Here is a 27281-nt window from a genome sequence, read left to right on the forward strand (position 1 = left end):
CTATCCAAAACCAACGGTGCTACTAAGAGCTACACCTATTAGATAAGGGCAAGGCAAGATATAGGCCAAAGAGTAAGATAGCGAGCCCGACAATAAAAGAAAACAAAAGCAAGGACAGTCGGCTAGAATATGAAAGTAGCTTACCCTCTAAACTAAGCAGTTGCATATGACAACAGGTGTGCGAAGTAGATGCTAGAGAATAAAAGGTGTTAGACCAATAATAGGGATAGCAGGCTAACCTAGAGGAATCCTGACTCAATACACGTCAATACCAGCTGTGCGGTGATACCGTAATACATATTTTCACCCTATAACTCTATGGTATTGCTTTCTACCAATGTACTTCTTTGTTGCGCTTTAATTAAGGAATCGGCCAGCAATTGGAGATTGATCCGGAATACTTTTGAGTAATTTAATTTTATAACTTTTTATAAATATTTTACCCCATGAGATAAATCAAACTTAATCCCAGTAGCTTGCTCAATAATATATATGCCTAGTGTGATATTTATGGTACTTAAGTTAAGACTGTTTGAACCGTGTTCTATATTCGCGCAGGGGCTAACATATGAGCTAGTTAAACCCCTGGACATATTTCTCCTCAACGGGCTGAGAAATAAGTCGGAGGGGGGGGATACGGACCCCCCTTAGATACGGACCCCCGGTCAAAAGTAGGTAGATTTTATCCCTTTTAGGCCTAGCGTGGTACATTACAGGGAAGACGCTAAATTCTCAGCTTACAATTGGTTAAAAGATTTTTGTTTGCCATTTTAAGCATAACGTACTCCCGATTAGGCCTAAGCTCTTTGCTAGCTCTTTTATTATTAAGGCTCGGATTGATTTTAGCCCGCTTCCCGGGCTTTAACCGAGCCACTAGCTATTTTAAGCTATCGCATTCGACTTAAACCATAGCCAATTAACATACGTATACGTTAATATTTTATTTTATTTTTAAAAATACGTTTTTTAATTGGTTTATTAAGTTTAAGCTAAAAATATTTTTACACAATTTTAAAAATATCACGTGACGTTTAGAAATAACCACCCAATTAAAAGATTGTTTTTACAATAATATTAAAATAAAAAATTTAATTGGTTAAAAGTGGAGTAAAATATAAAAATAGAAAAGAAAATATTAAAAAAAAGAATACATCGAGTTTACGTGAAAAAAAGTAGGCCCCTAGTAAAACCTTGAAATATGATTGGCTCATCTTGCAGGGGGTCCGTATCTAAAGGGGGTCCGTATCCCCCCCCTCCGACTTAAAATTGATATCTAACAAGAAAAGGAACCCGATTATAGTACTGGTATATCATTTCGTCACCCGAAATATAACCTATACAAGTATTCCAAGCCTAGCCAGAATCTAGCACGTATTCATATTTATACCCTTTACCTATCATTATCCAATCTAAATAAACCTTGCAGAACAGTCACTATTTTCCCTCGATGAGCCCATACCCTACCTACAAAAATAAAAATAAACTCGCATAAGCTGAATAGTATGAAATACTAAATGTATCAAGCTTGTCGCAGGCCCAACTCGATGTCCTCGTTTGTCGACGATGTCTTCTTCCAGGACTTCTCCAAGAACTGCCAGCTGCCGAGGACACCGAACATAAGGCTTGCAATTATAGTAATGTTAGTTACGCGGTATCCCGAAGGCCAAAGCGAGTAGAGCAATAGAGATACAAGCGACATCAGGACTCCGACCACAAGCAAGACGTAATAAAAAGAGGTTAACTTCTGTCGAAGCGTTGTTATATCTTCCTTAGTCGACACGACTGTAAACAGCAGCGGAGACAGCATTGATGCGGCTACTTGGGCAACCATGATTGGGTAGCTGTCGTCGTTGAGTGACGGGAGGGCGTCGTCTGGCCGTCCGGGAATTATGCTGACTGAGAGTGCCGTCCAGATCCCCATCAGGTGGCTGAAGATGACGACGGCGAAGCGAACTATCGCTTTGATGTCTGCTATTGAGTATAAATATGACCAAAAATATGCAATTGCGCGAGGGAGGGGGGTTATAGCCCATTTAGAGGTCGGCTTCAACGAACCATTATTGGTATCAGATAAATGATGATGACTCTGGTGTATGGTCGCCTCAGAAGAGCTTGAATCTGTGCTGACAGTTGCTAGTGTCTCTAGAGACTCGCGGCGGCCTCCAATTTGAATAGAACATGGAGCCGCGGACTCAAACAAAAGACGATCCAAATTGATATCGTTTATGACGTTGTCGTCACTTTCATAATTTGATCGTATCCTAGAGTGATTTGAATCACCGGTCATCGCGAGGCCATTTGCGAGCCTTGTTCGGTGGGAAATATCATGAGCCAACACCCCTGAAGAGGTATGTTAGATGAATGAAGTGTATTTATTAGTGTAAGCCTGACCTTGTTGAGGATGAGAATGATGCCCGTTTCCTGTAAAAGGGAGGCTTTCATTGAGGTGAGCTCCTACACCAAGAAGCTGGAGCGGCAATGGCCCAGTATAGATAACTGGCATAACCAAAGAAACATTTGCAGGATGCCAGGTAAGAGACGATACGGAACCATGAATATTGTGGTCAAGGGTTGTTGTTGTGTTTTGATCTCGCCTGGCATCCGCGAGAATCCCCATAATATCGCAACTTTGCTGGTTAAGACTGCTAGACATTGGAATATAAAGACAGGTAGTTATTTAAAATTTAAATGATGGTGCGGAATAGATCTTTTATAGATCCAACTCTTAGGTATTAGTTGATTCGAACTTAATACTTTGCAACGTCTCTGTCCCTTGATATTTTATACAATATACATATGCGTAGGGCGTCTTTTTTTCTCACCTTTTTTTTATAACCTAGATGACTGGATGGAGGTTGTTGCAATCAAAATTACCTACCTTATACGGAATCTGTTCTTCTTGTGGGGCCACAGAAGGGTACCAAAAAGAAACGGTACGTGGTCGCGTATACGCGACCATGATCCCTATCTTTTTGGTAGCCCACAGACGATGCGGCACGTAATGTATGCTACGGGAGGGGCCACTATTATGTAGTCGGACTCTTACGCCCGGCTAAGCACGGAGAGTCCTAAGCACGCACAAGCTAGAATGCTCAGGAACATATGTATTATGTACCTGTAATATGTACGGGTTCTAAACCTTCGTCGGTATCGTAGCCTCTAAGCCTAACTGATGTACATCACGTAGCAAAATTACCTCCTCCTCTTCCCCCCACCCCCCGCTCCGTCACCGTCACCTTTCCTCTTCTTACCCTCCTTACGCCAGAACTCTTGCTTCTCTCTCCGTTCCCGCGCCTCCTTCTTCTCACCCATCTCCTCCATCTTCTTCTTGAATTCGGCGCGCTTCTCGTCTTTCTTAGCCTTGCGCCGCGCTACTGCGTCCTTGCGGATCGTCGTCAGCTTTTGCAGTAGGTCACGTGCCTTGCGCTCTTCTCCACCGAGCACCACCGCCCGCTTCTGCATGTACGTCTTGCGTTTCTGTGGTTTCGTCTGTATGATTTGTGACTTGAATGGTAGTTCCGCTGCTAGAGCGCGGGGCACCTTTAGTGCGTTGAAGTGTCGTGTTGCTCGCTCGATTTGCCGGTATTTGCTGTTGTTATCCTGCGGTGTTGCAATCCCCTGGTCTCGTCGTACCTCACCCGTCAACCGCATCGACTGCCAGTTGCCAAGGAGGTTGGTGACCGGATTATAGAACCGGTGCGGCTTGATGGGGTACCAAGCGCGAAGGAATACCAGATCGCTCATCAGGATCTTGTCTTCGAACGTAGCTCGGAAGTGCCCATCGGGTTTCGATAAGGCGCGCTTGATCTGACCACGGATACCGGAAACGGTTTTGATTGCGGCACCTTCGAACTTGGCGATTTCCAGCGAGCTGTTGAACATGTCCTTAATGAATGCGGTATTCTTGAATATCTTGTATGGCGCACCGGTGAGTTTGAGCTTCTTCACAATCTCAGTCGACTCGTCAACAGCTAGAACGGTTCCAGTTGCGGCGATTCGAAAGCCTGGGTTGGTGGAAGAAAAGGACTGGAAACAGACGAAACCTGTATTTGGTGCGATTAGAGGACCGTAGAATGTGCCAAAGCAGTGCATATGCTCCGGCGTATACTTCAGCATACGATTTCTCGTCCGAGAGTCCGAAATGCTGTATATTGGGAGTGTTTGGAATCTCCTCCACCCAAGAGAGAAGATAAGGGGGTCGTTGGTTTTGAGAATTTTCTTGTGCCAACGGTGCCGCTTGATACGGACCTGGACAAACCCAAATCGATCCTCCGTAGCGAGCACACCTCCGACTATAATAGGCATCCGAGCGTTGAAATTGGTAACGAACTCTGCAGGAACCTTTTCAAGTAGAATCTTGGCATATTTGCCAGCTTTGAAACCCTCGACAGCGACTCTTTGCCGTTCGTCCAAAGCTTCAAACTCGGCATTGTTGATGTCAAGCTGCTTTTGAATGAGCGCCTTTTGCGCATCATACCAGTCGTCTTCACCAAACTCTTCGTCGTCTCCGCCTTCACGTCTAGCTTGAGCCTTGTCATTTTTAAACCCTTCGCGATCTTCCTCCTCAAATCGTAATTTCAGCTCTTCTTTCCTCCGAGCGTTCCTTTCGCGCTCTGCTTCTAGGCTCTCTGCTGGCTCTGGCGCGGGGTCGGCCTTATGCTGTTCACCCGTTTCAAGGTCTTCAAACTCGCCGTCTCCTTCGTCGTCGTCGTCGTCCCCATCCTCATCGTCAAACCCATCGAATCCGTCTTCATCGTCGCCGTCTCCGCCAAGTGTCGCTGTTGTAAAACGCTGGCGGAGCTGCTCAACATTATCGTTGAGTGTCCATTTAGTGGCTAACTGGTCATAATCGTATAGGGGTATTGAGCGGTCTTCCGAGCTTGCATCTTCTTCGTGCTTTGCCTTCTTGAAAAAATCTTCGTCTTCAGAGTCTTCAATATTTTCTTCCTCTTCTTCTGCATCAACCTCTCCTTTCCATCTCTGTAGCACCTCATCGGCTGTCAAGGCCTCATCATACATTAGGCGTGCTAGATCTGCTGTTCGGTAGGATGGACGGCCGCCATGGCGAAGTAGTGCCTTCCCAGCTAAGTTGTCCTTCCACCTGAGTGCGGATTCTTCTGCGCCATCGTACTCATCCTCTTCATCCTCATCCTCATCCTCATCCTCATCGTCGTCGTCGTCGTCTACCTCATCGCCTGATATAGAGCCCAGATCTGAGTCGCTATCCGCAAATGCGATATCTTCCTCATCACCGTCCTTATCTGACGCCTTAAACATTTTGCCCAATTTTTGCTCATTGAACTCAGGCTCTTCGTCCGAATTAAAATCTTCCTCTCCACTAACAAAGCCTTCGTCGTCAGGCGTTTCCTCTTCATCCTCATCTCTTGCAGCAAATCGTGCATTACGTTGACTTTTCCTTCCAGTGTCCTCCTCCTCAGGAATACTCGTTATCTTCTCGCCGCCTCGGAACAGCTGCAGGCCATCTTCCGTCTGACCTAACAGCCGCCTTTCTCCTTGGAGTCCGATAATGAGTTCTTCACCCTCACCACGCTCTCCATCTTCAGCGTCTTTATCGAAATTAAAGCCCTTTTCCCTAGTAATCCAGATAGCGTCACCATCTATCTTCAGACCACTTCTATCTGACATGGGAGCATGAAGCTTCTTTTCCTTTTCATCCAGTCGCCTCCTGCCAGTTTTTCCAGTTGCTTTCGCAATTGCCTGTTCCATAGCTGGCGTTGGACATGGATCGGGTAGAGCCTCAATACCTGACACGGAGAAATCACCTAGACCAGGAACATGGACTTTTTGGTTGTGACCCGAGAAGTTAGTTCCTCGAAGATACCCTGAAAGAACAACTGATCGATCACAATTTTCGTCCTCCTCAATTTGAGTAGGGTGTGTAATATCTCGGAAGCTGTCTATGATAACATAGGGATGTGAGTTCCTCCAAATTAGCGGTCGGGGACTTTTCATGACAGAAAGGAAGCGAGATAGATTGTGAATTTCGCGGTCAGGATACCGCCCATTAATAACACCAGATAGATAGAATAGATGTGCGCCCTGATATAATTCACTCCATAACCTGTGTTTCAGCCTTTTCTTCGCATCCTTTAGAGCCTGGGGTTTTTTGAATAAGTCTAGATGGGTTAGGATGCCGAACACATTGCCAGGCATACCCGTTGCAGCTAGGATATTTAAGAATTCCATAGTCTCCATTTCGAAACCAAAATTTCCGTCAATCATTAACAAGACGATATCGGCGACTTTAGCTATGTCGACCATCGCTTCGAGTTCATTGGGACATTCGATAAAGGTTAACCGTTGCTTTTTTGATGTGACCACGGTGATGGGCCCTTGAGGTTCAGAGATCGTCTCCTTTGCATATCTGCGAATGAGCGACTTTAATAAGGTCGTTTTCCCAACGCCAGGCGGTCCAACAATTGTTACGAGTCTCGGAGGCGCCTCGCTGGGTACCCGATCGACGAGAGGGACGTGGAATCGCCTTTCTTTGATCTATTATAGCGAAATTAGTTACGATACTGATCAATCCCGTTTGTGTAGATTGTGCATACATCTTGAGACCTCGCAGCTGCGCGTTGTAGTTTACCGGGTCTAGAGAAGGCGAAGGCCTTGGGATTGTGATCTGGTCCTATTAGTAGTGTAATAATTACAATTGGGGTTATACTAACCACCAGCTGGCTTCTTCTTCTCTTTCGCTTTGCGATGAGGTTTGTGCGCCTGTTGCTCCATGATTGCGACTTTGCAACGTTGAACGCAACAACTTGGCTCACGTAAAAGATGCTGCAGCGACTTGAGTCCTTCGCATTGAAGAAAAAAATGTTTAGTTGATCAAGTAAGTTCTTATCGATAGCGATAAGAATATTTTTAATGGGTCTCGGTTCATCTATGTGGTAAGCACCTGAGCTAAGCTGATATAAAGTGGGACAAGGTTGGCCTTACCTTCGGGTCCCTGAATTCTACTTCAGGGTAGGTTACTAGCGGCTTAAGGCCTCAATTAGAGACATGGGATAAGGCAGCATAAGGTAACTTTCTACGTACCTAACCTAGGTATGTAACCTAGAACCTTTAAATATAAACACCGAGGTATCACACAAACGGATGGTTAGTGGGAGTAACACTTGGTTTATTTATCCTCTATATGCAGCGCGGAAGAAATCGTGTGTAAACATGGATCTATTTATGCTGTGTTGCGTACCTCACTTAAACCTATAAAAACGATTTGGAACTAGATTATGCCATGGGGAACAGTTCTCGCCCAAACCGAGTTATTGGCTCCATATACAGAATCTAAGACGTATTAGCAATACAAGGTAGTACGTATTACTGTATACGCAAGCTACATACCTAACCTACGGGATGAGTCGAATCCAACTCGGTGCCAAGAAAGCTGATTAGCTACAATGTATAATCTAATATGTCAGAGTCCAACGGGGTTTCCAGTTTCCAAGGCGCTAAGGTGTAGTCAAATCGTAAAGGAGCGGGAAGTTTGCTCTAAAAGTTAGGCCGTAATGACGTATTCACCCTCCTACCTGTCGAAAGCCTCCTACGCGTGTTCAGTCCTATGCCACTTTCTTTACGGCGATACTAAACGTTCTGAGGATACGTATCTTAGCTGCTATGGTCTTTACCGAAACCAGTCTCCCAATAAATTCCCGCTCATGCACTTTCCTACTTCTATCCGCTTTGCCCAACTCTTTATCTTACACTTAAAACACCAACGTCTATCTTCCTCTTCATTCTACTACCTTGCAACCCAAGACTACTATAGACCACCAACCACACGTTTATTCTGCACAACCACATCTTTAAAAATGCCTAGCTACATTGTAATTATAAACCTCCCTACTACATTATAAATAAATAACTAGTTTGTTGAGACATTCTTACTTACTGTTGAATAGGTTACCCTTAAGGAGAACGCTACTCCCGAGGAAGTGGCCGCAGCAAAGAAGCACGCTCAGGACCAGGGCGGCAAGATTGGCCACGAATACAGCCTTATCAAGGCTTTCTCGTACGTGATTCCTTAGCATTTATATTTTAAATTTGGATTTTCCTAATATTTATTTCGTATAGTGTCACATTCCCGAACGATGCCATCACCACGTTGGAGTCCAACGAGCACGTTAAAGCTGTCGAGTTGGACCAGGAAGTGAGGACGCAATAGCTGTCGTGATGAGGGGCAATTAGGTCTTAGAGCCCATCGCGTGAGCGTGACCGAGCTAGCATATGATGCGGGGCTTTGAAACTATGCTACTACGGTATTAGGTTATACTAGGTTATACAAGAAAGCTTGACTTGACTTGACTTGGCTTATACATAGATACCTGATCTACCAATATTGCTTAACCAACGTCACATAAATTCGTCCATTTGTAATTATCATGATTGGATTGTATGTCTCTACATATGTGATGTATCTGCTACCTACCTCCTGCCAAATAATAAGAGCCTTTAAATGGGCATGAAAACAAAGATCGGCATCGGCTACAGAACGTAGCAGATAAGGACCCTTATCCATTCCATTCTCAGCACTGACGTCGATGTTATCCGGGGGTTGGCTCGTGACTCCGACACATCAAAAATCAAACCTTTATTATTTATTTCGTCTTCAACCCTGGTTATGACTCCAACAGCTCCAACATACAACTATTCTACACTCCTGCTCGCTGCTCGACGCCACACAATGCCGCCATGAGGAGCATATATAGGCCGTTGCGGTGTTTTCACGCACCCAAGGCCTTGATTGCGAGTCCTAGACGCAGCATCCTTGGATCGTGTTTTTATTCGTCACATGTTACTAGCAGCTCATCGCCCTCGCCGTCGAACGATGAGAAATGGTCCCATCCCCCAAGCACAGCGACTGTGACCGACGATGAGATTGCAGATCTCACCAACAAGAAGCAGCACCCGTTAAGTCTTGCTGATTTGGTTAAGTACGTAGCTGTTCTCCAGGTCTATTTGGTATATCGTATATCGTATATCGTATATCGTATTGCCTTCACCGCTTCTAGTTTATAAAACATAAATGCGTATTTAGAGACATGTAGCTAATAGTGATTGATCAAACAGACATGGTCGGCCACCTCTCTCAGCAGAGGCTCTTTTCTCGTCAGCCAACTTCACCCTCTCCCTACTACCTATTCGACTAGCCCATCGCATCCAGGCACTACGAAACCTACCCTTCATCGTGGTCTCAAATCCCAACATCAGCAAGATCTACAACAACTACTTGCACTCATTATCGACTCTCCTACCTTGGAAACACCACACCATTGGTAACTTAGATGCCGAAATCCTCTTCACCTCGGTTCTTGCTGAGTTGGTCCATACCCACCAAGACACCATCCCTATCCTAGCTAAGGGCTTCCTCGAGTGTCGGCGGTACATTTCCCCCCAGGAGGTTACGCGTTTCTTGGATACTCACCTACGCACCCGTATCGGCACCCGTCTCGTCGCCGAGCAGCACATTGCCTTGCACTACAGCAGCCTTCCACACTTCGACCCTTCTGCCTCGCCGACCCCGTGCCCCGAGCAGCCTTCCTACATTGGCGTTATCGATACCGCCCTTTCGCCCTCCGCAGTCGTAGACTCGTGCGCTGGCTTCGTGGCCGACATCTGCGAGCTAAAGTATGGCGTGCGACCACACTGGGTGATCGATGGCGAACCCTCGACCACGTTCGCCTTCGTTCCTATGCATTTGGAGTACATTGTGACAGAGCTGCTCAAAAATGCGTTCCGCGCTACCGTAGAGAGCGGTCGCAACCGCGAGCCCGTCGTCATAACTATCGCACCAGAACCACCCGACGCCGGTCCACCCCGCGTTACCCTCGAACCCCCCGCCGGCGACAAGGGCGCTTTCAAGAGCGACGCCATCATGCCGCTCGAGGACAACGCGCCGGGAGTTACCATCCGCATCCGCGACCGCGGCGGCGGCATTGCCCCTGACGTCTTACCGAATATTTGGAGTTATAGCTTTACTACCTTCATGGAAGACGATATTTCGGGATACAATGTGAATGGAAGTGTTGGTAACGATGCGTTAAGCGTGATATCGGCATCCGGGGGTGGCGGGAGTTCCATCGCCGGTCTGGGCTACGGACTACCGCTTAGTCGCGCTTACGCGGAGTACTTTGGCGGCGGCATAGCTGTTCAGAGCCTGTACGGCTGGGGAACCGACGTTTACTTGCGGCTGAAAGGTGTCGGCAAGATTGATACTATATGTCCATAAGGCGTATAGTTTTATGATGGGTTAAAGACAATCTGGCAGATAGGTTGCTTATGTGTTGCAATTATACTTGATGAAATGTGAATGGGTCAACGATTATGATGTTTTGTTTTATATTCGATTTCATTTTCTTTAAATGAGCGTATATGGAGGATAGGCTGATAAGTGTATATAGGACGTATACTATCAGTAAACTTGCAGCGTAAGAACGTTGTCTTTGCATTGGTATCATTTATATAGCATTACCTATCAACCCTCCGTGGTTTGTATACGGTAAGAATTATAGACTTCTTACATTGATTGCCATTGGGAATTTCCCGTTGTAAGATCGTGCATAGAACAGTTTAAATAAATAAACCAGCACTAAGAATTATACAGATGCTTAAAAGTAAACTGTTTGACACACATGCCACTCACTCACTCACTCACTCACTCACTCATCATGACGTATAACCCGAGTCTTGTCTTTATTAAGTTTGATTAATACCCAACAGTAATGCTCACTATGGGAATGAGAGCCGTGGATATGTATATAACGATATATACCTAGCGATGATATGATATGCCGTAATGTAATAATAAGATATCCTTAAACCATCCTGTTTAGCCATAACCAGCAAAACGCAGCAAAATAGAGGAAAAAGCAAATACGACAGTATGACCTGGCATCTGACTCCGCCGTCGTAACCACCAATACGAATCCAGTCACTTTCTTTTGCGTGGACGAATAGTATATGGGCTTCATCTGTTTGAAAACGCCAGCAAAGACAATATTCTTTTGAATGACCCGGTTCCGCCCCGAACCCAAACCCTGCTAGTATCACATTAAACATGATCAACCTGAGTTGCCATTATGTACATCCAGATTAATTCGCCTAATATCTGCTCCGATCGACTATAGGTAAGAAAAGATGATGCGATTACATGTTAGCTAATTCGTTATCAATCTGGCGATCAAGGAATATCTTTCGCTCGCCAATTAACTCTGTCTGTAGTCGCTGCTCAACGAGAGCCCGGACTTGTTTCTTAGTTACCGTGTCCAGATCGACTTCTCGGAGCACAGCCTGGATTGCCTCTATGATCATTCCATCATCAGGTCCTAGGTGACCTCGTTGGAAATCAAAGGATGCAGTGGACTGATGACCTTGGCCTAACGGTGGGCGGGCGCCGCCAGCATAGCCCAGTGTAGCGTTAGAAACGCGGTGCATATGCTGCGGAGAATTGTTAGATACGCCACGGAGATTGCTCATGCTGGGCCTTTGTGTAGGGAAGTCCTGGAAAGGTGATTGCATGCGCTGCTGCATGTCGCCAAATGATGCAGTAGACTGCCGGTACATCGTGTTATCGGCGTAAGGGCCAGATACAGACTGGCGGGTCATATGCTGGAAGGGAGCCGGGGATTGGGGTGGCATATATCCACCGCGGCCTTGGAGACCGGTGAGAACTGAGGGCTGCCGAACTGAAGAGTAGACTGATTTCATGTCGTCCATTTCGTAAGTATCGTCGTAGAAATCATGTGCCTTTTCGTTTTGAGCGCCGCGGCGACCAGGCAGGTTATTTAACGTGGCATAATCATCCCATCGTTGTAAAGGAATGGAACGTGGGTCGAAACCCTCGTCATCGACTGCCACCAACTGCTTGTTACCCTTCTCACCAATTACAATACGCGTGTTACCCCAGCTGAAGTTATCTTGGTTCCAGAAAGAGTAAATCGGGAGAATGAAGGAGTAGATCGGGAACGCGAGGAGGTAGATGATCATCCAGCCGACATGCTGCCATTGTCGCTTAAGGATGAAGATTAGAGCTTGGAGACCATAGACCGCAGCTATCATAGCAATAGAAACGATAGGGAACGGACCCGTGTGAGAAATGATAAGGTATAAGAGGTAACCAATATAAACACAAGTGGCCGGGAGGATAAGCGTTCCAGTGAGATCAATGAAGACAACAAAGCGCATAGAGAAACAGCAGAAGCCACACATGTCCCTAAGCATCATCAACTCAACAAGATTGTGGATAGTTGAGTTAATCCACCTTCGCCGCTGCGAGAGCAAGACATTGAACTTTTCAGGAGCAGCCGTCTGACAGTACGCATCAGGAATGAATTTGAATGCCATACGCGGAAAGTGCTTTGTCATCAGCGTAGTGAGATATCGATCTTCACCGAGAGATAAAAGATTCTTCTTATGGAGAGTGTCAACGGTGCAAATGCTGTAATCTTTGATGACTCCGTCAGAAATAATCAAGGGTCTACCTCGGTCAGCAGTGCGCAGGCGATACATCGTGAAACTGCAAATAAGGTTAGTATAACGATATACACGACAACGATGAGAGACCTACCATCCGGGCAGACAAGTAACACTGCCGAAGAGTGATTCGAAAGCTTTTGACAAGTGGTGGGAGATGTAATATTCGTAGACCTGAATCATGCTCCACCAGGAACGTTCCTCGTTTTGGAGACCAGTCTCGCCACAAATACCAGCGATCTTTGAATTATTGGCACAGGCAGCAACAAGTCGGTTGAGGGAATCCTCTCGTACGCAAGTATCAGCATCGACCATCAAGAGGTACTCGTATAGTTCGGGGTCAACGCCGATGATGTTATTGATTTGATGGAACATTTCCAATTCCAGGGGGTTCATCGGAGCACGGTGGTGGACACGGTTCAAGAAGCTCATCAGCAAGATCTGCGAGTCACGCTTGCCACGGTTGCCAGGTTTTGCTTTGACCTGCTCGGATTCTTTGCCTACTTTGACGACAACAAGATAAGGGACCACATTGCCTTCATATTCGTAAAGCCCAGAATAGACCTTGCCATAGTTAAGTTGTTCGCTGCCAGTACCAACGGATTTGAAGGGTAGAGCTGGGGGGTCAACCTTGGGATCAACTCCGAGGATATCGAGAACAATCTTTGGCGTAGGTCGATCGTTACCTTCACCAACAATGACACCATCGCAGATAACACAGATCAGCTTCCTCTTGTTATCGTACTGTAACGCGGTGAGGGAATCAAGTGCTCTTCTCAAAGAGTCTTCTCCCTCCGTATAGGCTGGAACCTGGCAGATGACGAACTTATCCTGCGGGGCAGGACGCCGTTTGGAGCCAAACTGTAAGGCCGCAAAAAACTTAATTCCAGTAACTATACAAATAATAATGGCAAAGGCGAGGAGGATGTAGTTGTTTGCTTGACATTTAGCCGAATTGCGGAAGTCCGGTATGCCGACGTAGAAGGTTTCCTTGATACAGTTGAGACTGTTCAGTTTCGTCGCAAGGGCTGTCTTATTCCCTTTAACACTAGCAATTTGGTTGGTCCATAGGCTTGTGATGTCTTCTCCCGGGTTATCTTTGATTGTATCGATTAAATCCGCGTCCAGAAAGTTGTACTGAGCGAGATTCTTATAATAATCAATAGTATTGAAATAGTTTGTTAGGTCGTAAATTCCGCCTTCATAGACGATCCACATGTGGTTATTATTCTTGCCGTCCTCGAGAACATCATTGCTATCCCAGACTAGGTCGCCATGGTAGTACTCCTTGATCTTGGGTTGGAATGAATCACGATACCAAGTAGGGGATCTTAACTTAGTTGTTTGGTCGGCCTGGTAATACCCAGATGTGTGGACACCTTGGGGTATAGTGGGCGTGTTGTTCCTTTGCAGCTGTATAGTTTCAGAAACACCTAGGCCAGGACATGTAAGCTGGAGAGGGGCTACAAAGTAGTCGTCCAAATTCATTCCGGCGAACTGCAGCATGAGATCGTTCGTTGTTTCGATATTTGTGTCACTGTGCTGTTGTCGCCAAAAGTCGGTAATATCGTAGACCCTGCCATGGATACTAACCCAGAAATCATCACCGCCTTGGTGAGTATCGACTTCTTTCTGGAGCCAAGCCTTGTCGAAATTGGGACATATAAGGCGACCCAATAAAATAATCCAGAAAATGACGAAAGCGTTTATCAAAAAGATGAGGAAAACCAGAACAAATTTTTCACGCCAGGCCATCCGAACATCCGGCCGTTTCATTCGGCCGATATAGCGAAGAGCGAAGGAAGGAATCCAGAAAGTCAAAGTCCAAACGAAACCAACCCAAACCCGTCGAGTTAGGGTTGTATCTACGGTTTCAACATGCTTGCCCTGTGCATCGACAGCATCAAGATCACCAATGAATCCACCGTCACCAGTGTAGAATACCTGGTCCCGATGGTTGTCACCCTTTGATCCCAGACCGTAATCACCGTTATTAACGTTACGCATAGCGGAGGGCGTAGTGGAAGTAGCCCTCATTTGGCTTTGTGCAAGCGTAAGTCGACTTTGGTTACGCTGGTGATTGATAAGTTGATCCTGGCTACCGGAAGAGTTATGATCGGGATAGTTTGGAGGGAAAAATCCACTGCCATTGTTGGAATATCCCGTTTCAAGACCAGGCGTATTGAACACATTGCTCATACTGCCCAAACCGCCCATACCACCAGGTACAGAGTCCTGTGGTGGTCTAAGGTCGAGCATACTCTCAGCTTCCCACCAGGCAGTTTCTCTCATCCAAACTCGTTCTTTACCAATAACTACTTCACCATTGCTCCAACCTCTCTCAAGAATCCACGTCTCAATACCATCACGACCTTCTCCGCAGCCAAGAGGGGCGAAGCGTTGGTAAAACTCATCCATATCAAAATCAGCCGTAAAATCAAGATTCTTGTTGCGACGATTAGCCCACTCAGGCAATCTCCAAGCACGTAGCTGGCGAGAGACTGTACCAGCTGACCAAGCAGATGTGATAGAAGGAAGAGCGGCCAGGCTAGCTGGGGTTTCGTCAGTGGGGTGAAGAGACAAATGGTACCAAACTCGACTGGCGCTAAGTATAGAAGGAAGGTCTAGTCGCGCATTCCGACCCAAGTTAATCCCGTGTCCTGAGACGGGGAAAAGTAACTTTTTCAGAAAGCCATCATCATCACTAGCGAAGCCAGCCTTCTCCAGAATCTCCTCCCTCTTCTCAAGTTCGTGCTGCCTTGCCCTGGCAACAGGGCCGGTCATGATGCCCAGATCAGGTGCAACATCAGCAACACTATTCTGCATTTCTCGGAGCACTGAACTGCCGGCGGAAACCACATCCACTCCGTCTTCCTTCATTTCAGCATTGATTCCCGCGGTGTCGTCAAAAATACCACGCATGGCAATGGCCTTGCCGAGGTTTGGGTCGGGAATTTCAACAATGGTTATACAGACAGTATCCCCATTGTCTTCGGCTGACGTGGGTGTTCTATGGCCATCCAATGATTCTTGGCCATCACGAATACGGGACATCTGAATTGCAATGGCTTCGTTCGCCTTGGTGACAACCCAATCGACGAGGGCCTCGTATAATCCTCCCACTAATACCCGTCTATCATCTGTTGAACATTGTCGAGCCAAGACTTCCGGGTCAAGACCTAAAAGTCCACCAACATCTTCGCAGACGTCATCAAGCACCTCGTCATCGACGTTGTAGTCAAGGGTATTGCCAAGCTTGAGAAGTCCAGCAAGGGTTGAAATGAAGTCTCGGTGAGCTGATCCCTTGATACCAATTTCTTTAAGGGCAGTGCGGAAGTCATCTGCAGCAGCTCCATCGTCGGCGGTTGGGAGATAAGAAGGGGGGGTGTATGTACCAGACTTGGCTAGCAGCGAATAGGTAGAGGCCGACTTAAGACCAAGGAATTCTCGCTCAGCCGGGGTCGAGGCTGAAGTTAACAGGTAGTAGAAGACGTCGAATGCACGATATCCAGCTTCAGCAGGTATATCAAGTAGGCCCTTTACGGTATCGATGCCGCCTTGTGATAGCGCCAAGCTAGCCGCAGTTAAGTTTCCAGCTAAGTTTAGTGTCAAGGTTACTGCAAGGGCAGACTGCCGCGGCGTTGATGGGTTATAAGGAGTTACGCAACGTATAAACGGATTGATTGCTTCTAGAGCAGTTAATAGAGAGGAGGGGATGGAAACAGGTAAGGACGTGAGGAAAGGGTTCAGTAGTGAGGGGGTTGACTGATGAAGAGACCTAAATGTCCAGTAAGCAACGATTTCATGTGGACTGGACAATAACCTAACACTACATACCCTAAAATAATGCAGCCGTCTTCTGCTCGTCGCCTAGCGTGTTCCCAGGCCCTAGCTGCCAAATCGCGATCTACGGTCCCTCCAGTCTTGCCGTCCTGTCCTGCTTGGGTAGCAGTAAGCCATGTGTTTACGACGAGGCTTGTTCCGGCATCGAGTCTGTAGGGCTGGGAGGACATATAGATATTATGAATGCCGTTTAAGAGAGTGGTCGTCGAGACTTGAGTGGATTGTTGACCGGCACCTCGTGGTCCTCCCATAGCATCGGAAGCCACCGAGTACATGGACATTCGTGCTTGGTGATTAGCCATGTTGAACTCGATCAAATCGTGTTGCCCTTCCGGACAACAACGACAGGCCTATACTCTCGAATATGTTGTGAAAGAGCAGCTGACACCGGTAGCAATGACAGATTCAAATTCACGGAATTCTTCTAGTCTCAACTATTGGCGAAGGATGGCTGAGACGTCGGTATGTTAATGGATTCGACGGGTAGAGAGCGAATGTATGTCGAATAGGTCCGGGAGAGTTGAGTTATCGGGAGGAACAAGGGAAAGGATTTCGCTTTGCAAGAGACTGAGTAGCGAATGGCATAAACCACCTTTCCTATCCCCTGATCCTATAAGACAATTACAAGCGATAGCAATTATTAAAAGCGATAGACTATCGTGTCACCAAAGCGAGTGAGGTAACTAACAAGATTGGAAAATAAGGGAAGCGACGACAAAATGGAGGCTTGCAACAACAAGACAGTAAAACAGATAGGTACCATGGGATAATCCTCCCCTATGGTTTGTATGGCTGGAAGTCAGGAAAATAATGGGCAGATTGGGGCAGTCGAAGAGTACATAATACAGTGCGAGTAAATGTCTTGGCGCATTTCCCAAAATAGTCTAGCCTGTATCTAATTTTTGCTTCCCCTGGGGAGGCTCTGGGAAGCCACAGGGTGGTTAGTGTGGTTAGGGTGGCTAGTATGGTTAGGGTGGTCTAGATATACGAAGCGACTAACGCTAATAGATGCCCGTTGATTTTACGGTGGAAACTGTGATCAGTTCCCGCGTCGCTGATCCCTTTCTCTTTTTTTTGCTGACCCTAACAGCTGGGAAACCCTTGTCCTCTTCGCAGGACTCTCCGCTCCAATTCCCTATTTCATCGCTACCACAAGGATTTCATCAGGAATTCATACATAGGCGATCATTACTAACTGATCGCTGATCCAATGCGATACGGTACTCCCCCAGTTCCCCGTACTCTATGTGCACTTGGACATTTAGTTGCTCTACGAGTTCGGGAAGAGATTGACGACATTGACGTGGCAGCAACGGACAAGACAAATAGCATTGCAGGTAATTCGTCGGTTGTTCATGGCATGATACATTGGCATGGGATGATTCTGGTTTTGCACGACTAGCCCTGCGAACCTGCGCGTGTTTGGACCGCTGGTGAGGAGGGCGGGGGGGTCGAAATACGAAGCGGCCAAATGGGGACAACAGGACTCGGCAGGTCGATAGCCTTCTCGAACCCGTTTGCACCACTTTTATTGGTATCTTTTGTCTCATTCCTCAATCGCCATAGCCACACCCGTAATGCACACACCACATTAATACGAGAACAACCTTATGTCATTATTTTTATTTTTATTTTTATTTTTATGTATTTCCATCTTTGTTTGCCAAGTTACATATTCTCAGCTCGCAGAGGTCTTATTGTTCGTGTTGATAACTCGGTCAAAAACTAATGCCGTTTACATATAGGTATTGTACATAGGTTAGGTACGAAATACATGATATAACAGTAAGCGTTGGCGGATGCTAATTCAGTCTCCGGCTCGCGAATAACCTTAATATCGTACCCGGCAAACCAAAAGCTTGATGACAGGAGTTATCTTTTTCTTTCTTTCTGGAATTTAACTTTATTTCAAATGACTTGCGTTGCCTGCGGCACGTCAGTCACCGGCAAGCTTCAATGTTGAAAGCAAGTCATTCCCATCACAATACAGTTTCCACTGCACATTTCGGTCTGATCTATTGCCCCTCTTACGTCTTCGGGAATAAGAAATGCAATAGCCAACTCCTATTCGAATTACCCTACCTACCTGTCTACATTATAACTACCTTTCTCTCGTCAGCGGCTAGCCGTCATTTTTTACAGCTCGACTCCCAGCTCTGATTAGAAAGCATTGTTTACGTCTCTTAAAAGCCGAGTTACGACAGATGACATCAACTATGTATTATCACCTAGCCTTCCTTCAAGAATTGCTGGCAAATACCTATGTAGGTAGCCATCCATTTTTATTTTCCTAGAGCGACCGTATATGAATGATATATACATCAACCTCGAAGTGCATATGCTTGTGTCACCATGCAGGGCGTTCTTAGTTAAGTAGTTGTCTGGTCAGTCCGATCGATGACAACCTGTCGAACCTATCACATCTGTGGTTCATATAAACAGTGGCGTTGGTTTTAACTTGGATTGGCCGGTCAAATGTGGACGATAACAAGTAAGGTTGTTGACTCTATCTAAGACACACAGGTAGACATAAATAGAAAATAAGTATGAAATTGGTGCCGCGCTATTGTCTATTGAAATTGTTGTCATATGCCAATTAGCATGCATAACATATCAGGAATGCAAGATACATAGTAAACAGAGACGGTCCTGATTTTGTGTATTTTATTCCCTGTCGGAATCTACTTGGTATATTTTCAATACCGGAATAGTGGAGGAATTCCGGTTTGATAAATACAACACTAACATCGCTATGTAGTTCTTCAGCCCTGGAGTAATGCTGTCATTGGTTCCCTATTTGAACTTGTAACTCGTTCAGATTTTCGTATCCCTGCCTCCACTAACCCGTACAAATGCTACGTATGGATCAGATTCTAGATCTGGCAGTGTTAGGTTAGGGAACATCTTCTTAAGTGTTTCCACGCATTCTTGATTGAAGTTTATACGTACAGCTTTTGAAAGGGAAAGCAAAGATCAAAAATATGTGCATGGTATGAGCAAGAGGACACGACTTGTATACACTATACGGAGGTCAACCCCGTCTCGCATTAAATCTGCAGGTATCCAAGAAAATTCCGGGCGGTTCGATCGATGTTCGTGAGACTAACTAATATGCTTAGAGCTTAGCACGAGACGCTGGGATCAGTTACTGTGCGTTATACGGAGTACATGTCGTGGATCTGCCCTCCAATACGTAATGCGTGTACATTATGTACATGATCACACATTACATAGCTAGAAATACATGCATATAGGTATATACCTATCTAGGTAAGTATCGTGTCAGCGGGTCACAGCGCACCTCCCTAAGACTTCGTATGATCTGGCACCCGCGCCTCGGGAATCCCTGTAAGCTACATACATAGCCAGCCCGGGTACTTATGCAAACTAATTGTAAGCAAAGTCGTGCACTGTACGGCAAGTACCTGAGCAGTTGTACAAAAATAAACTGCCCAAGGGCAGAGCCGTCTTGAACCCAAGTCCCCTTTCATCTGAACCGTCTACCTAAGAAACAACGTCGGAGAGAGCCTCAGTTTTTTGGCTTTCCCTTGTTCTCGTCTGTTTCCCATCGCTTTTTATATTTGTCACTACACTCGTTTCTGTATGCTACTATACACTCGCTACGCGTAACTTGGATTCCTGCTGGAGACAATCTGTAGCTTGTTGGTTCATCGATCAAAAAACCGGCAGAAACAAAGGACGCCTGTTTCCTTCACCCTCGTAAATCTTGGATAGCCAATTCTCAACTTCTAACAGTGCATCTCACCTGGGTATCCTCGGAGCGTCAAAGTGACGCTGAACGGCTCCTTTTGAGTAGTCGGCCTGTTGAAAGGTGCCATCTTTTGGCCCTCCATCCAGCATGGCTCTCAATCTCCCATCCATGGGTGGGAGCGGAGGTGCTCATACTCAGCCCTCGTTACCCTCTTTACCTGCTCATCTCCAGTCCGATACTCACTTGACAGCACATCTTGCCAGTCGTTTTCACGTATCCATCCCGACGGCTCGCTTATCTTCGCATGCCCTCATCTCTCTAAATACCTATACCACGTCGACAAAGGGTCTCGATGGAGGTAAGGAAGGAAGCGCCATGGCCGGCGCTGAAGATATGGCCGACAGGGCCTTTCTTAGATTGGGGCATCGCACAGAAAATCAGGCGGTTTTGTTCCTGTATGTCAACACGATAGAAACGCAGAATTGCTCAGTAAGAAATAGCTAACAAGTATACTTGCAGGGGCGAATCTGGCTCCGGGAAAACCACCATTCGATCCCACCTTTTAACCTCGCTCTTGAACAAGTCCTCCACGCCGCTATCCAGCAAAATTTCACTAGCTGCTTATGTTTTTGATACCCTCACAACGACGAAAACCGCGACGACTCCAACAGCTTCTAAGGCCGGTCTCTTCTACGAGCTTCAATATGATACCACCTCAAGCACCAATCCCCTTTTACTTGGTGCCAAGCTATTAGACCACCGTCTAGAAAGGAGTAGGATTACCGATGTGCCTACGGGAGAGCGTAACTTCCATGTGTTGTATTATCTTCTTGCCGGAACGAGCGAAGCTGAAAAAACTCATCTTGGTATTGATACTCCTAGAGATACAGCCGGACATAGACGCTGGAAGTATCTCGGTCACCCTACCCAGCTTAAGGTAGGAATCAACGACGCCGACGGGTTCCAGCTATTCAAGACGGCTCTACGAAGATTGGAATTTCCCAGGGGCGAAATTGCTGAAGTCTGTCAAATTTTAGCTTGTATCTTGCATATTGGACAGCTAGAGTTCGAGACAACTGCGAATACCACGGCTACTGGAGACGACAGCGGCGGTTTCTCTCATGAAGGTGGTCAGAACATCACCGCCGCGCGAAACAAGGATGTGCTGGGTATTATCGCTGCCTTCCTGGGTGTTAGTTCGCAAGATCTTCAAAACACAATGGGGTATAAAACTAAGATGATCCATCGCGAACGCGTAACGGTTATGTTAGACCCTAAGGGTGCCCGTGCCAATGCCGACGAATTGGCTAGGACTTTGTATTCTCTCCTGGTCGCTTATGTCATTGAGAACATCAACCAGAGGATATGCGCTGCTGAAGAGTCTATCGCGAACACCATTAGCATCATTGATTTCCCCGGCTTCTCTCAACAGTCTTCGACTGGATCTGCCCTCGACCAACTCCTTAACAACGCTGCGGTTGAATCGCTTTACAACCTGACTCTTCAAAACTTTTTCGACCGTAAGGCAGATATGTTAGACACTGAAGAGGTTGTAGTCCCCGCTACGAGCTATTTCGATAACTCGGATGCTGTTAAGGGACTTCTCAAGCCTGGAAATGGTCTACTCAGCATATTAGACGACCAAACTCGACGACATCGTACAGATATGCAACTTTTAGAAAGCTTGAGGCGGCGATTCGAGGGTAAGAATCCAGCAATTAACGTAGGCTCCGCAACAGCTAGGCTGCCTGGAAGCAATTTTCTTTCAGAAAATACTGCTGCGACCTTCACAGTCAAACACTTTGCTGGTGAAATTGACTACCCAATCAAAGGGCTAGTCGAGGAGAATGGCGAAGTCATATCCAGTGACGTGATGAACTTGATTAAGTCAAGTAAGAGTGAATTTGTTACTCGCCTTTTCGGTCAAGAAGCTCTTCAGACCGTTATGCATCCTCAAGAGAAGACTACGGTTATGCAAGCGTCGGTCAGCTCTAAGCCCATGCGTGCCCCAAGTGTCATGTCGAGGAAGACGACACGAACCATGGGATCTCGGAGACCCCGCCGACAGGAATCCCCTGAAGACCTCGTCAGCGAGGCTGGAGATAACAAAGGGGAGCCTAGAAAATCCAGCATGCACCACTCCGAGCAAGGAGCATCTGGCCAATTTTTGTCGTCCCTTGAAAATGTAAAGCAGGCAATCACAGCGACAAACACCAATGTCTATTTTGTATTCTGTCTCAAGCCCAACGATAGACGAATTGCGAACCAATTTGACAGCAAATGTGTCCGCATGCAAGTGCAGACGTTTGGTATCGCTGAAATAAGCCAGCGGCTAAGATCGGCTGACTTCAGCTTGTTCCTACCGTTTGGTGAGTTCCTGGGTCTTGCCGATGCCGAAACGATCCTCGTTGGCAGCGAGCGCGAGAAAGTTGAAGCCGTCGTCCAAAATAAGCAATGGCCAAGCAATGAAGTACAAATCGGTTCTACGGGTGTGTTCCTGAGTGAGCGCTGCTGGTTGGAGATTGCACAATTAGGCGATGGCTCCTCAGCCGTGAACCGGTTCACATCCGAGGCTGGGGATGGATCAAGCCCTGGCGAGTTGCCATTTGGAGCCTCGAAAGAGGGATTACTCGCCACTCAGCCATATACTGACAAGCCTCGGGGTGGATATTACGGTAGTGGGGGAGATATAGATGCGCGTTCCGAAGCTGGGGTTTCTGCCTTTGGAGCCGGTGACATGTTCAAGAATTTGGACACCAGAGAACAGATGGCTGAACGTGGAAACGAGAAATCACTCGTGGAAGTTGAGGAATACAAAGACAGTCCCAGTCGAAAACGATGGGTCTTCCTTGTGATGTTCTTAACTTGGTTCATCCCCGACTTCCTCATCCGCTGGATGGGTCGGATGCCTCGCAAGGATGTTCGGCAAGCTTGGCGTGAAAAGGTGGCTATCAACATGATGATCTGGTTCTGCTGTTTGTCTGCCGCTTTTTTCATCATACTCTTCCCTACACTTGTTTGTCCGAAGCAATATGTTTACAGCTCCGAAGAACTTACATCATATAACGGTAAAGACGGGGCCGATTCATACGCAGCTATCCGTGGTCAAGTCTTCGATATTGGCAGCTATGCTCCGAGTCATTACCCACCATATCTTCCTTCCAAGTCCTTGACGCAGTACGCCGGACTCGATATCACATCTTTGTTCCCTGTCCAAGTATCGGCTCTTTGCCGGGGCAAGGATGGCACAGTCAACCCTGCAGTAACACTGGACTATAAGTCGACAAACGTTACCGGCTCGGCAAATGTCATCAATAGCCAAGACTTGAATGCTCATTATCACGATTTCCGGTCCTTCACCTCTCTGCCTCAACCTTTCTGGTTCTATGAAAAGATGCAAAAGATGAAGCCATGGAAGAAGGGTACGATTGGTTACTCTCCAGAATACGTTGCAACTCTCGGAAACAAGCAAAATTCAATTGCCATGCTGAATGGTCGTGTGTACGACCTAACAAAGTATCTCTTGGGCGGTCGACACGTCGTAGTTAGAGAGGGCGAAGATCGTCCAACCGACCCTACAATTGTGGATTTCATGGATGATACCGTTGTTGACCTCTTCCAACAAATGAAGGGTACCGACGTGACCAAGCTATGGAATTCCCTTGATATCGACGCAGGTCTCCGCAGCCGCATGCAGCTATGCCTCGATAATCTCTTCTACGTCGGCGATGTTGATACGCGAAATTCTGTCAAGTGCCAGTTCGCCAATTACCTTGTTCTTGCTGTTTCCATCCTACTCTGTTCCATAATTGGCTTCAAGTTCCTCGCCGCGCTGCAATTCGGAGGTAAAAACATACCAGAGAATTTGGATAAGTTCATTATGTGTCAAATTCCCGCATATACCGAAGACGAAGACTCTTTACGTCGCGCTATTGACTCAGCTGCCCGCATGCGATATGATGACAAGCGTAAATTGCTTGTCGTTATCTGCGATGGTATGATCATCGGTCAGGGTAACGATAGGCCAACCCCTCGCATCGTCCTCGATATTCTCGGCGTTTCTGAGACAGTTGATCCCGAACCACTCAGCTTCGAATCTCTCGGCGAAGGTCTCAAGCAACACAACATGGGCAAAGTGTACTCTGGTCTCTATGAGGTTCAGGGTCATATCGTTCCCTTCTTAGTCGTCGTTAAAGTTGGTAAGCCATCGGAGGTTTCCCGTCCCGGAAATCGTGGTAAGCGAGATTCGCAGATGGTCATGATGCGTTTCCTCAACCGCGTTCACTATAACCTACCTATGAGCCCTCTAGAACTTGAGATGTATCATCAAATCCGGAACATCATTGGCGTCAATCCCACATTCTATGAATATATGCTTCAGATCGATGCCGATACGGTAGTTGCTCCCGACTCGGCGACGCGCATGGTTTCCTCATTTTTAGACGATACACGACTGATCGCTGTCTGTGGCGAAACAGCACTGACCAACGCAAAGTCCTCATTCATCACCATGATCCAGGTCTACGAGTACTATATATCGCATAATTTGATCAAGGCTTTCGAAAGCCTGTTCGGCAGTGTAACTTGTTTGCCTGGTTGTTTCTCTATGTATCGTATCCGAGCCGCCGAGACAGGCAAGCCACTCTTTGTCAGTCGCGAAGTCGTTGAAGATTACTCAACAATTCGTGTCGATACCCTACATATGAAGAACTTACTTCATTTGGGCGAAGATCGTTATCTAACAACTCTACTCCTCAAGTATCACTCAACGTATAAGACCAAATATATTTTCAGCGCTCATGCGTGGACCATCGCACCTGACTCCTGGCAAGTTTTCCTGTCACAGCGTCGTCGTTGGATCAACTCAACGGTACATAACTTGGTGGAACTCATTCCTATGGCACAACTCTGCGGTTTCTGCTGCTTCAGTATGCGATTTGTCGTGTTTGTCGATCTACTGTCGACGGTCGTCCAGCCTGTGGCTATAGCATACATCGTATACCTCATCGTTCTAGTGAGCACTTCGACGAGTGTCATACCGATAACGGCCTTCATCATGCTTGGCGCTATATACGGTCTCCAGGCAATTATCTTCATCGTACGTCGCAAGTGGGAAATGATCGGATGGATGCTTATGTACATTGTGGCTGTTCCGGTCTTCTCATTTGGCCTACCTTTGTATGCCTTCTGGCATATGGATGACTTCAACTGGGGTAATACTCGTGTTGTCGCCGGAGAAAAGGGCAAGAAGATTGTCGTCACAGATGAGGGCAAATTTGATCCTGCTTCGATCCCACGTAAGCGGTGGGAAGAATACCAGGCCGAGCTATGGGACGCTCAAACTAGCCGAGGGGATGATGTACATTCCGAAGTCAGCGGTTTCAGTTATGCCACCAAGCAGGGAATGAACGTCGGTGTAGCCGAGTACTATGCGTCGTCTAGACCTGGTTCCACTACTGGCATGGTTCCTCCATACGATCTGAAAAATCCCAACCATCTCAGTCGTATGTCATTCGCCCCAACTGAAAATCGAATGAGTCAATTTGGCGGTTCGCAGTTCTTGGGCAACCAATTGCACGATGTAGAGATGGCCAATCTAGCAGGCATGCCAAGCGACGACGCGCTACTAGCAGAAATACGGGACATCTTGCGTACAGCGGATCTCATGACCGTAACCAAGAAGGGTATCAAGCAGGAGTTAGAGAGGCGGTTTGGCGTTCCTCTTGATTCCAAGCGATTATACATCAATAGCGGTATGTCTCCATCTTTTCTCCCCAGTATGATAATGAAAACACTAACAAAACACAGCAACCGAGGCCTTGTTGACTGGCCAATTATAGAATCTGGTTAATATGTAGTCCAATCTTACGGTTTCTGCTATCATATTTCTGCATATATTTAAATGGCCATGTTTTCACTATTTATATAATACCGCTGCATTACATATTTCAGAGGGGAGCAATGCACCACGGGCCAGATATGGGTTGGACAGGAAATTCATCGGAGGTTAGGAATCAACAAAAGCAGAATTAACAAACCACTCTTGGTAAATAGCCAAGTTGAGCGGTGCCCGATCTTGATACGCCCGCAATAATAATAGGAATAATCTTGTTAAATTACTAGTCTTATATATCATTTGATCAATATGTAGCCAAAGTGAATAGAGTCTTACGGCTTCAACACTGTACTAGTTTCTTTGAATTGGTAATTTATCATAATTCAAAGCGGTGCGAAGCAGTCTTTCCCAACAGGTTATAGCAATGATTACCCCGGCATTTACTCCAATAGATTAGTTCTTAATAGGAACTAGAGATAAAAGTTAAGACTGGTCCTTATTAGAGTCAGAATTGATGTAGTCTCGAAATGCTTCTCAAGTATAAGCTCAGGAGGGCCAAGCCATTCCCTCTCCGAGTTTAGGTATATACCTCTCATATTAACATAGCATACATGTATGAAGAAATATCTTAAATCCGACCCCTTACTACTCCATATCTAACCGAGCCGAATACGGCCCCCAGGACTATAGCAATTGGCGGTGCCACGCCAAAATAATGGCCCCCAAATTGCCCACCATGCATCATCTTCCCACACTGGAAACCTTCATCAATATGACCCACCTGCCAGATTCTATGCACAGCTGTATAGATCAGCCCAAGGGCGCGAGCTAAAGGTTAGCGAAGAGTCTGTATAGCACAGGTATATCAGGCAACGCCCTTCGGAGTACTATAACAACAATGAATGTGATAAAAGAAGGTAGATAATGAAAAAATCAATAAAATATCCCGGCGGAATAATGCGCGGCTCGGAATAGTATTCTGTTATGTTCCCATCCTGGTTGTTGAGAAAAGCGTACACTGCTCGAGGAAGAGCTTCCCCAATGTTAGAGACGCCGATAGAAAGACTTATATTAGATGGGAGCGTATCAACCCAGCTAGTGTTTCTCGATTTCTTAGCCATCGCAGTATCTAGGTAAGCTTATAAGATAAAGGGGTAGTTAACCCCGATATAAGCATGTTACGGATATAAATAGGATTGGCTAGGGGGCTAAAAACCACTAGCGGTACGGGCCGCCATTAGTGTGCATTAGATACCTTAGGTTAGGTAGGTAGGTACCTAGGTAGGTACCTAGGTAATATTTCACCGGTATGAAGACCTTTCTTGATCTTCCTATAACTACATGTAGCTCTTAACTAATCATTCTAAGAAATTATATGAATAGTATAAACACAGACTT

General features: G+C 46.4%; 6 protein-coding genes across 6 annotated transcripts; 3 read left to right on the forward strand and 3 right to left on the reverse strand.

Annotated features, from left to right (window-relative positions):
* Positions 1-1285: 1285 nt before the first annotated feature.
* On the reverse strand, positions 1286-2734 carry F4813DRAFT_356711 (uncharacterized protein). The gene is made up of 3 exons (XM_049243021.1): positions 2401-2734; positions 2138-2348; positions 1286-2091 (listed from the first exon to the last, which is right to left on the reverse strand). Exons 2-3 carry the CDS (start codon positions 2178-2180, stop codon positions 1520-1522), a joined length of 615 nt encoding a protein of 204 aa, XP_049100371.1. The 5' UTR covers positions 2181-2348; positions 2401-2734; the 3' UTR covers positions 1286-1519.
* A 383-nt stretch (positions 2735-3117) lies between these two features.
* On the reverse strand, positions 3118-6817 carry F4813DRAFT_356718 (DUF663-domain-containing protein). The gene is made up of 3 exons (XM_049243022.1): positions 6690-6817; positions 6573-6643; positions 3118-6513 (listed from the first exon to the last, which is right to left on the reverse strand). The coding sequence occupies exons 1-3, from the start codon at positions 6748-6750 to the stop codon at positions 3193-3195; spliced, it is 3453 nt and encodes a 1150-aa protein (XP_049100372.1). The 5' UTR covers positions 6751-6817; the 3' UTR covers positions 3118-3192.
* A 712-nt stretch (positions 6818-7529) lies between these two features.
* Positions 7530-8389, forward strand: F4813DRAFT_356722 (uncharacterized protein; the record flags this gene model as incomplete). Its single annotated transcript, XM_049243023.1, has 3 exons — positions 7530-7847; positions 7923-8032; positions 8095-8389. The coding sequence occupies 3 exons, from the start codon at positions 7530-7532 to the stop codon at positions 8183-8185; spliced, it is 519 nt and encodes a 172-aa protein (XP_049100373.1). The 3' UTR covers positions 8186-8389.
* Positions 8390-10552, forward strand: F4813DRAFT_356723 (alpha-ketoacid dehydrogenase kinase). The gene is made up of 2 exons (XM_049243024.1): positions 8390-8954; positions 9091-10552. Exons 1-2 carry the CDS (start codon positions 8713-8715, stop codon positions 10247-10249), a joined length of 1401 nt encoding a protein of 466 aa, XP_049100374.1. The 5' UTR covers positions 8390-8712; the 3' UTR covers positions 10250-10552.
* Positions 10553-10627: 75 nt separating this feature from the next.
* F4813DRAFT_356724 (glycosyltransferase family 2 protein) lies at positions 10628-17122 on the reverse strand. The gene is made up of 3 exons (XM_049243025.1): positions 16330-17122; positions 12587-16270; positions 10628-12535 (listed from the first exon to the last, which is right to left on the reverse strand). The coding sequence occupies exons 1-3, from the start codon at positions 16635-16637 to the stop codon at positions 11167-11169; spliced, it is 5361 nt and encodes a 1786-aa protein (XP_049100375.1). The 5' UTR covers positions 16638-17122; the 3' UTR covers positions 10628-11166.
* Positions 17123-19742: 2620 nt separating this feature from the next.
* F4813DRAFT_356731 (glycosyltransferase family 2 protein) lies at positions 19743-26276 on the forward strand. The gene is made up of 3 exons (XM_049243026.1): positions 19743-20502; positions 20567-25800; positions 25856-26276. Exons 1-3 carry the CDS (start codon positions 20195-20197, stop codon positions 25885-25887), a joined length of 5574 nt encoding a protein of 1857 aa, XP_049100376.1. The 5' UTR covers positions 19743-20194; the 3' UTR covers positions 25888-26276.
* Positions 26277-27281: the final 1005 nt, after the last annotated feature.

The sequence above is a fragment of the Daldinia decipiens genome, assembly GCF_022478715.1.
Source record: "Daldinia decipiens strain CBS 113046 unplaced genomic scaffold F4813scaffold_13, whole genome shotgun sequence".
In the NCBI taxonomy this organism is placed as follows: domain Eukaryota; kingdom Fungi; phylum Ascomycota; class Sordariomycetes; order Xylariales; family Hypoxylaceae; genus Daldinia; species Daldinia decipiens.

Coding starts and splice junctions, on each gene's coding strand:
- F4813DRAFT_356711 (XM_049243021.1), bottom strand. CDS start 2,180: ATGTTCTATTCAAATTGGAGGCCGCCGCGAGTCTCTAGAGACA. Junction 2,092..2,137: donor GCCGCGAGTCTCTAGAGACA/CTAGCAACTGTC, acceptor AGGCGACCATAC/ACCAGAGTCATCATCATTTA.
- F4813DRAFT_356723 (XM_049243024.1), top strand. CDS start 8,713: ATGAGGAGCATATATAGGCCGTTGCGGTGTTTTCACGCACCCAAGGCC. Junction 8,955..9,090: donor AGTCTTGCTGATTTGGTTAA/GTACGTAGCTGT, acceptor TTGATCAAACAG/ACATGGTCGGCCACCTCTCT.
- F4813DRAFT_356718 (XM_049243022.1), bottom strand. CDS start 6,750: ATGGAGCAACAGGCGCACAAACCTCATCGCAAAGCGAAAGAGAAGAAG. Junction 6,644..6,689: donor GAAGAAGAAGCCAGCTGGTG/GTTAGTATAACC, acceptor TAATAGGACCAG/ATCACAATCCCAAGGCCTTC. Junction 6,514..6,572: donor CAGCTGCGAGGTCTCAAGAT/GTATGCACAATC, acceptor TCGCTATAATAG/ATCAAAGAAAGGCGATTCCA.
- F4813DRAFT_356731 (XM_049243026.1), top strand. CDS start 20,195: ATGGCTCTCAATCTCCCATCCATGGGTGGGAGCGGAGGTGCTCATACT. Junction 20,503..20,566: donor AATCAGGCGGTTTTGTTCCT/GTATGTCAACAC, acceptor GTATACTTGCAG/GGGCGAATCTGGCTCCGGGA. Junction 25,801..25,855: donor GCGATTATACATCAATAGCG/GTATGTCTCCAT, acceptor AACAAAACACAG/CAACCGAGGCCTTGTTGACT.
- F4813DRAFT_356724 (XM_049243025.1), bottom strand. CDS start 16,637: ATGGCTAATCACCAAGCACGAATGTCCATGTACTCGGTGGCTTCCGAT. Junction 16,271..16,329: donor GACGGCTGCATTATTTTAGG/GTATGTAGTGTT, acceptor CTGGACATTTAG/GTCTCTTCATCAGTCAACCC. Junction 12,536..12,586: donor GTTACTTGTCTGCCCGGATG/GTAGGTCTCTCA, acceptor CCTTATTTGCAG/TTTCACGATGTATCGCCTGC.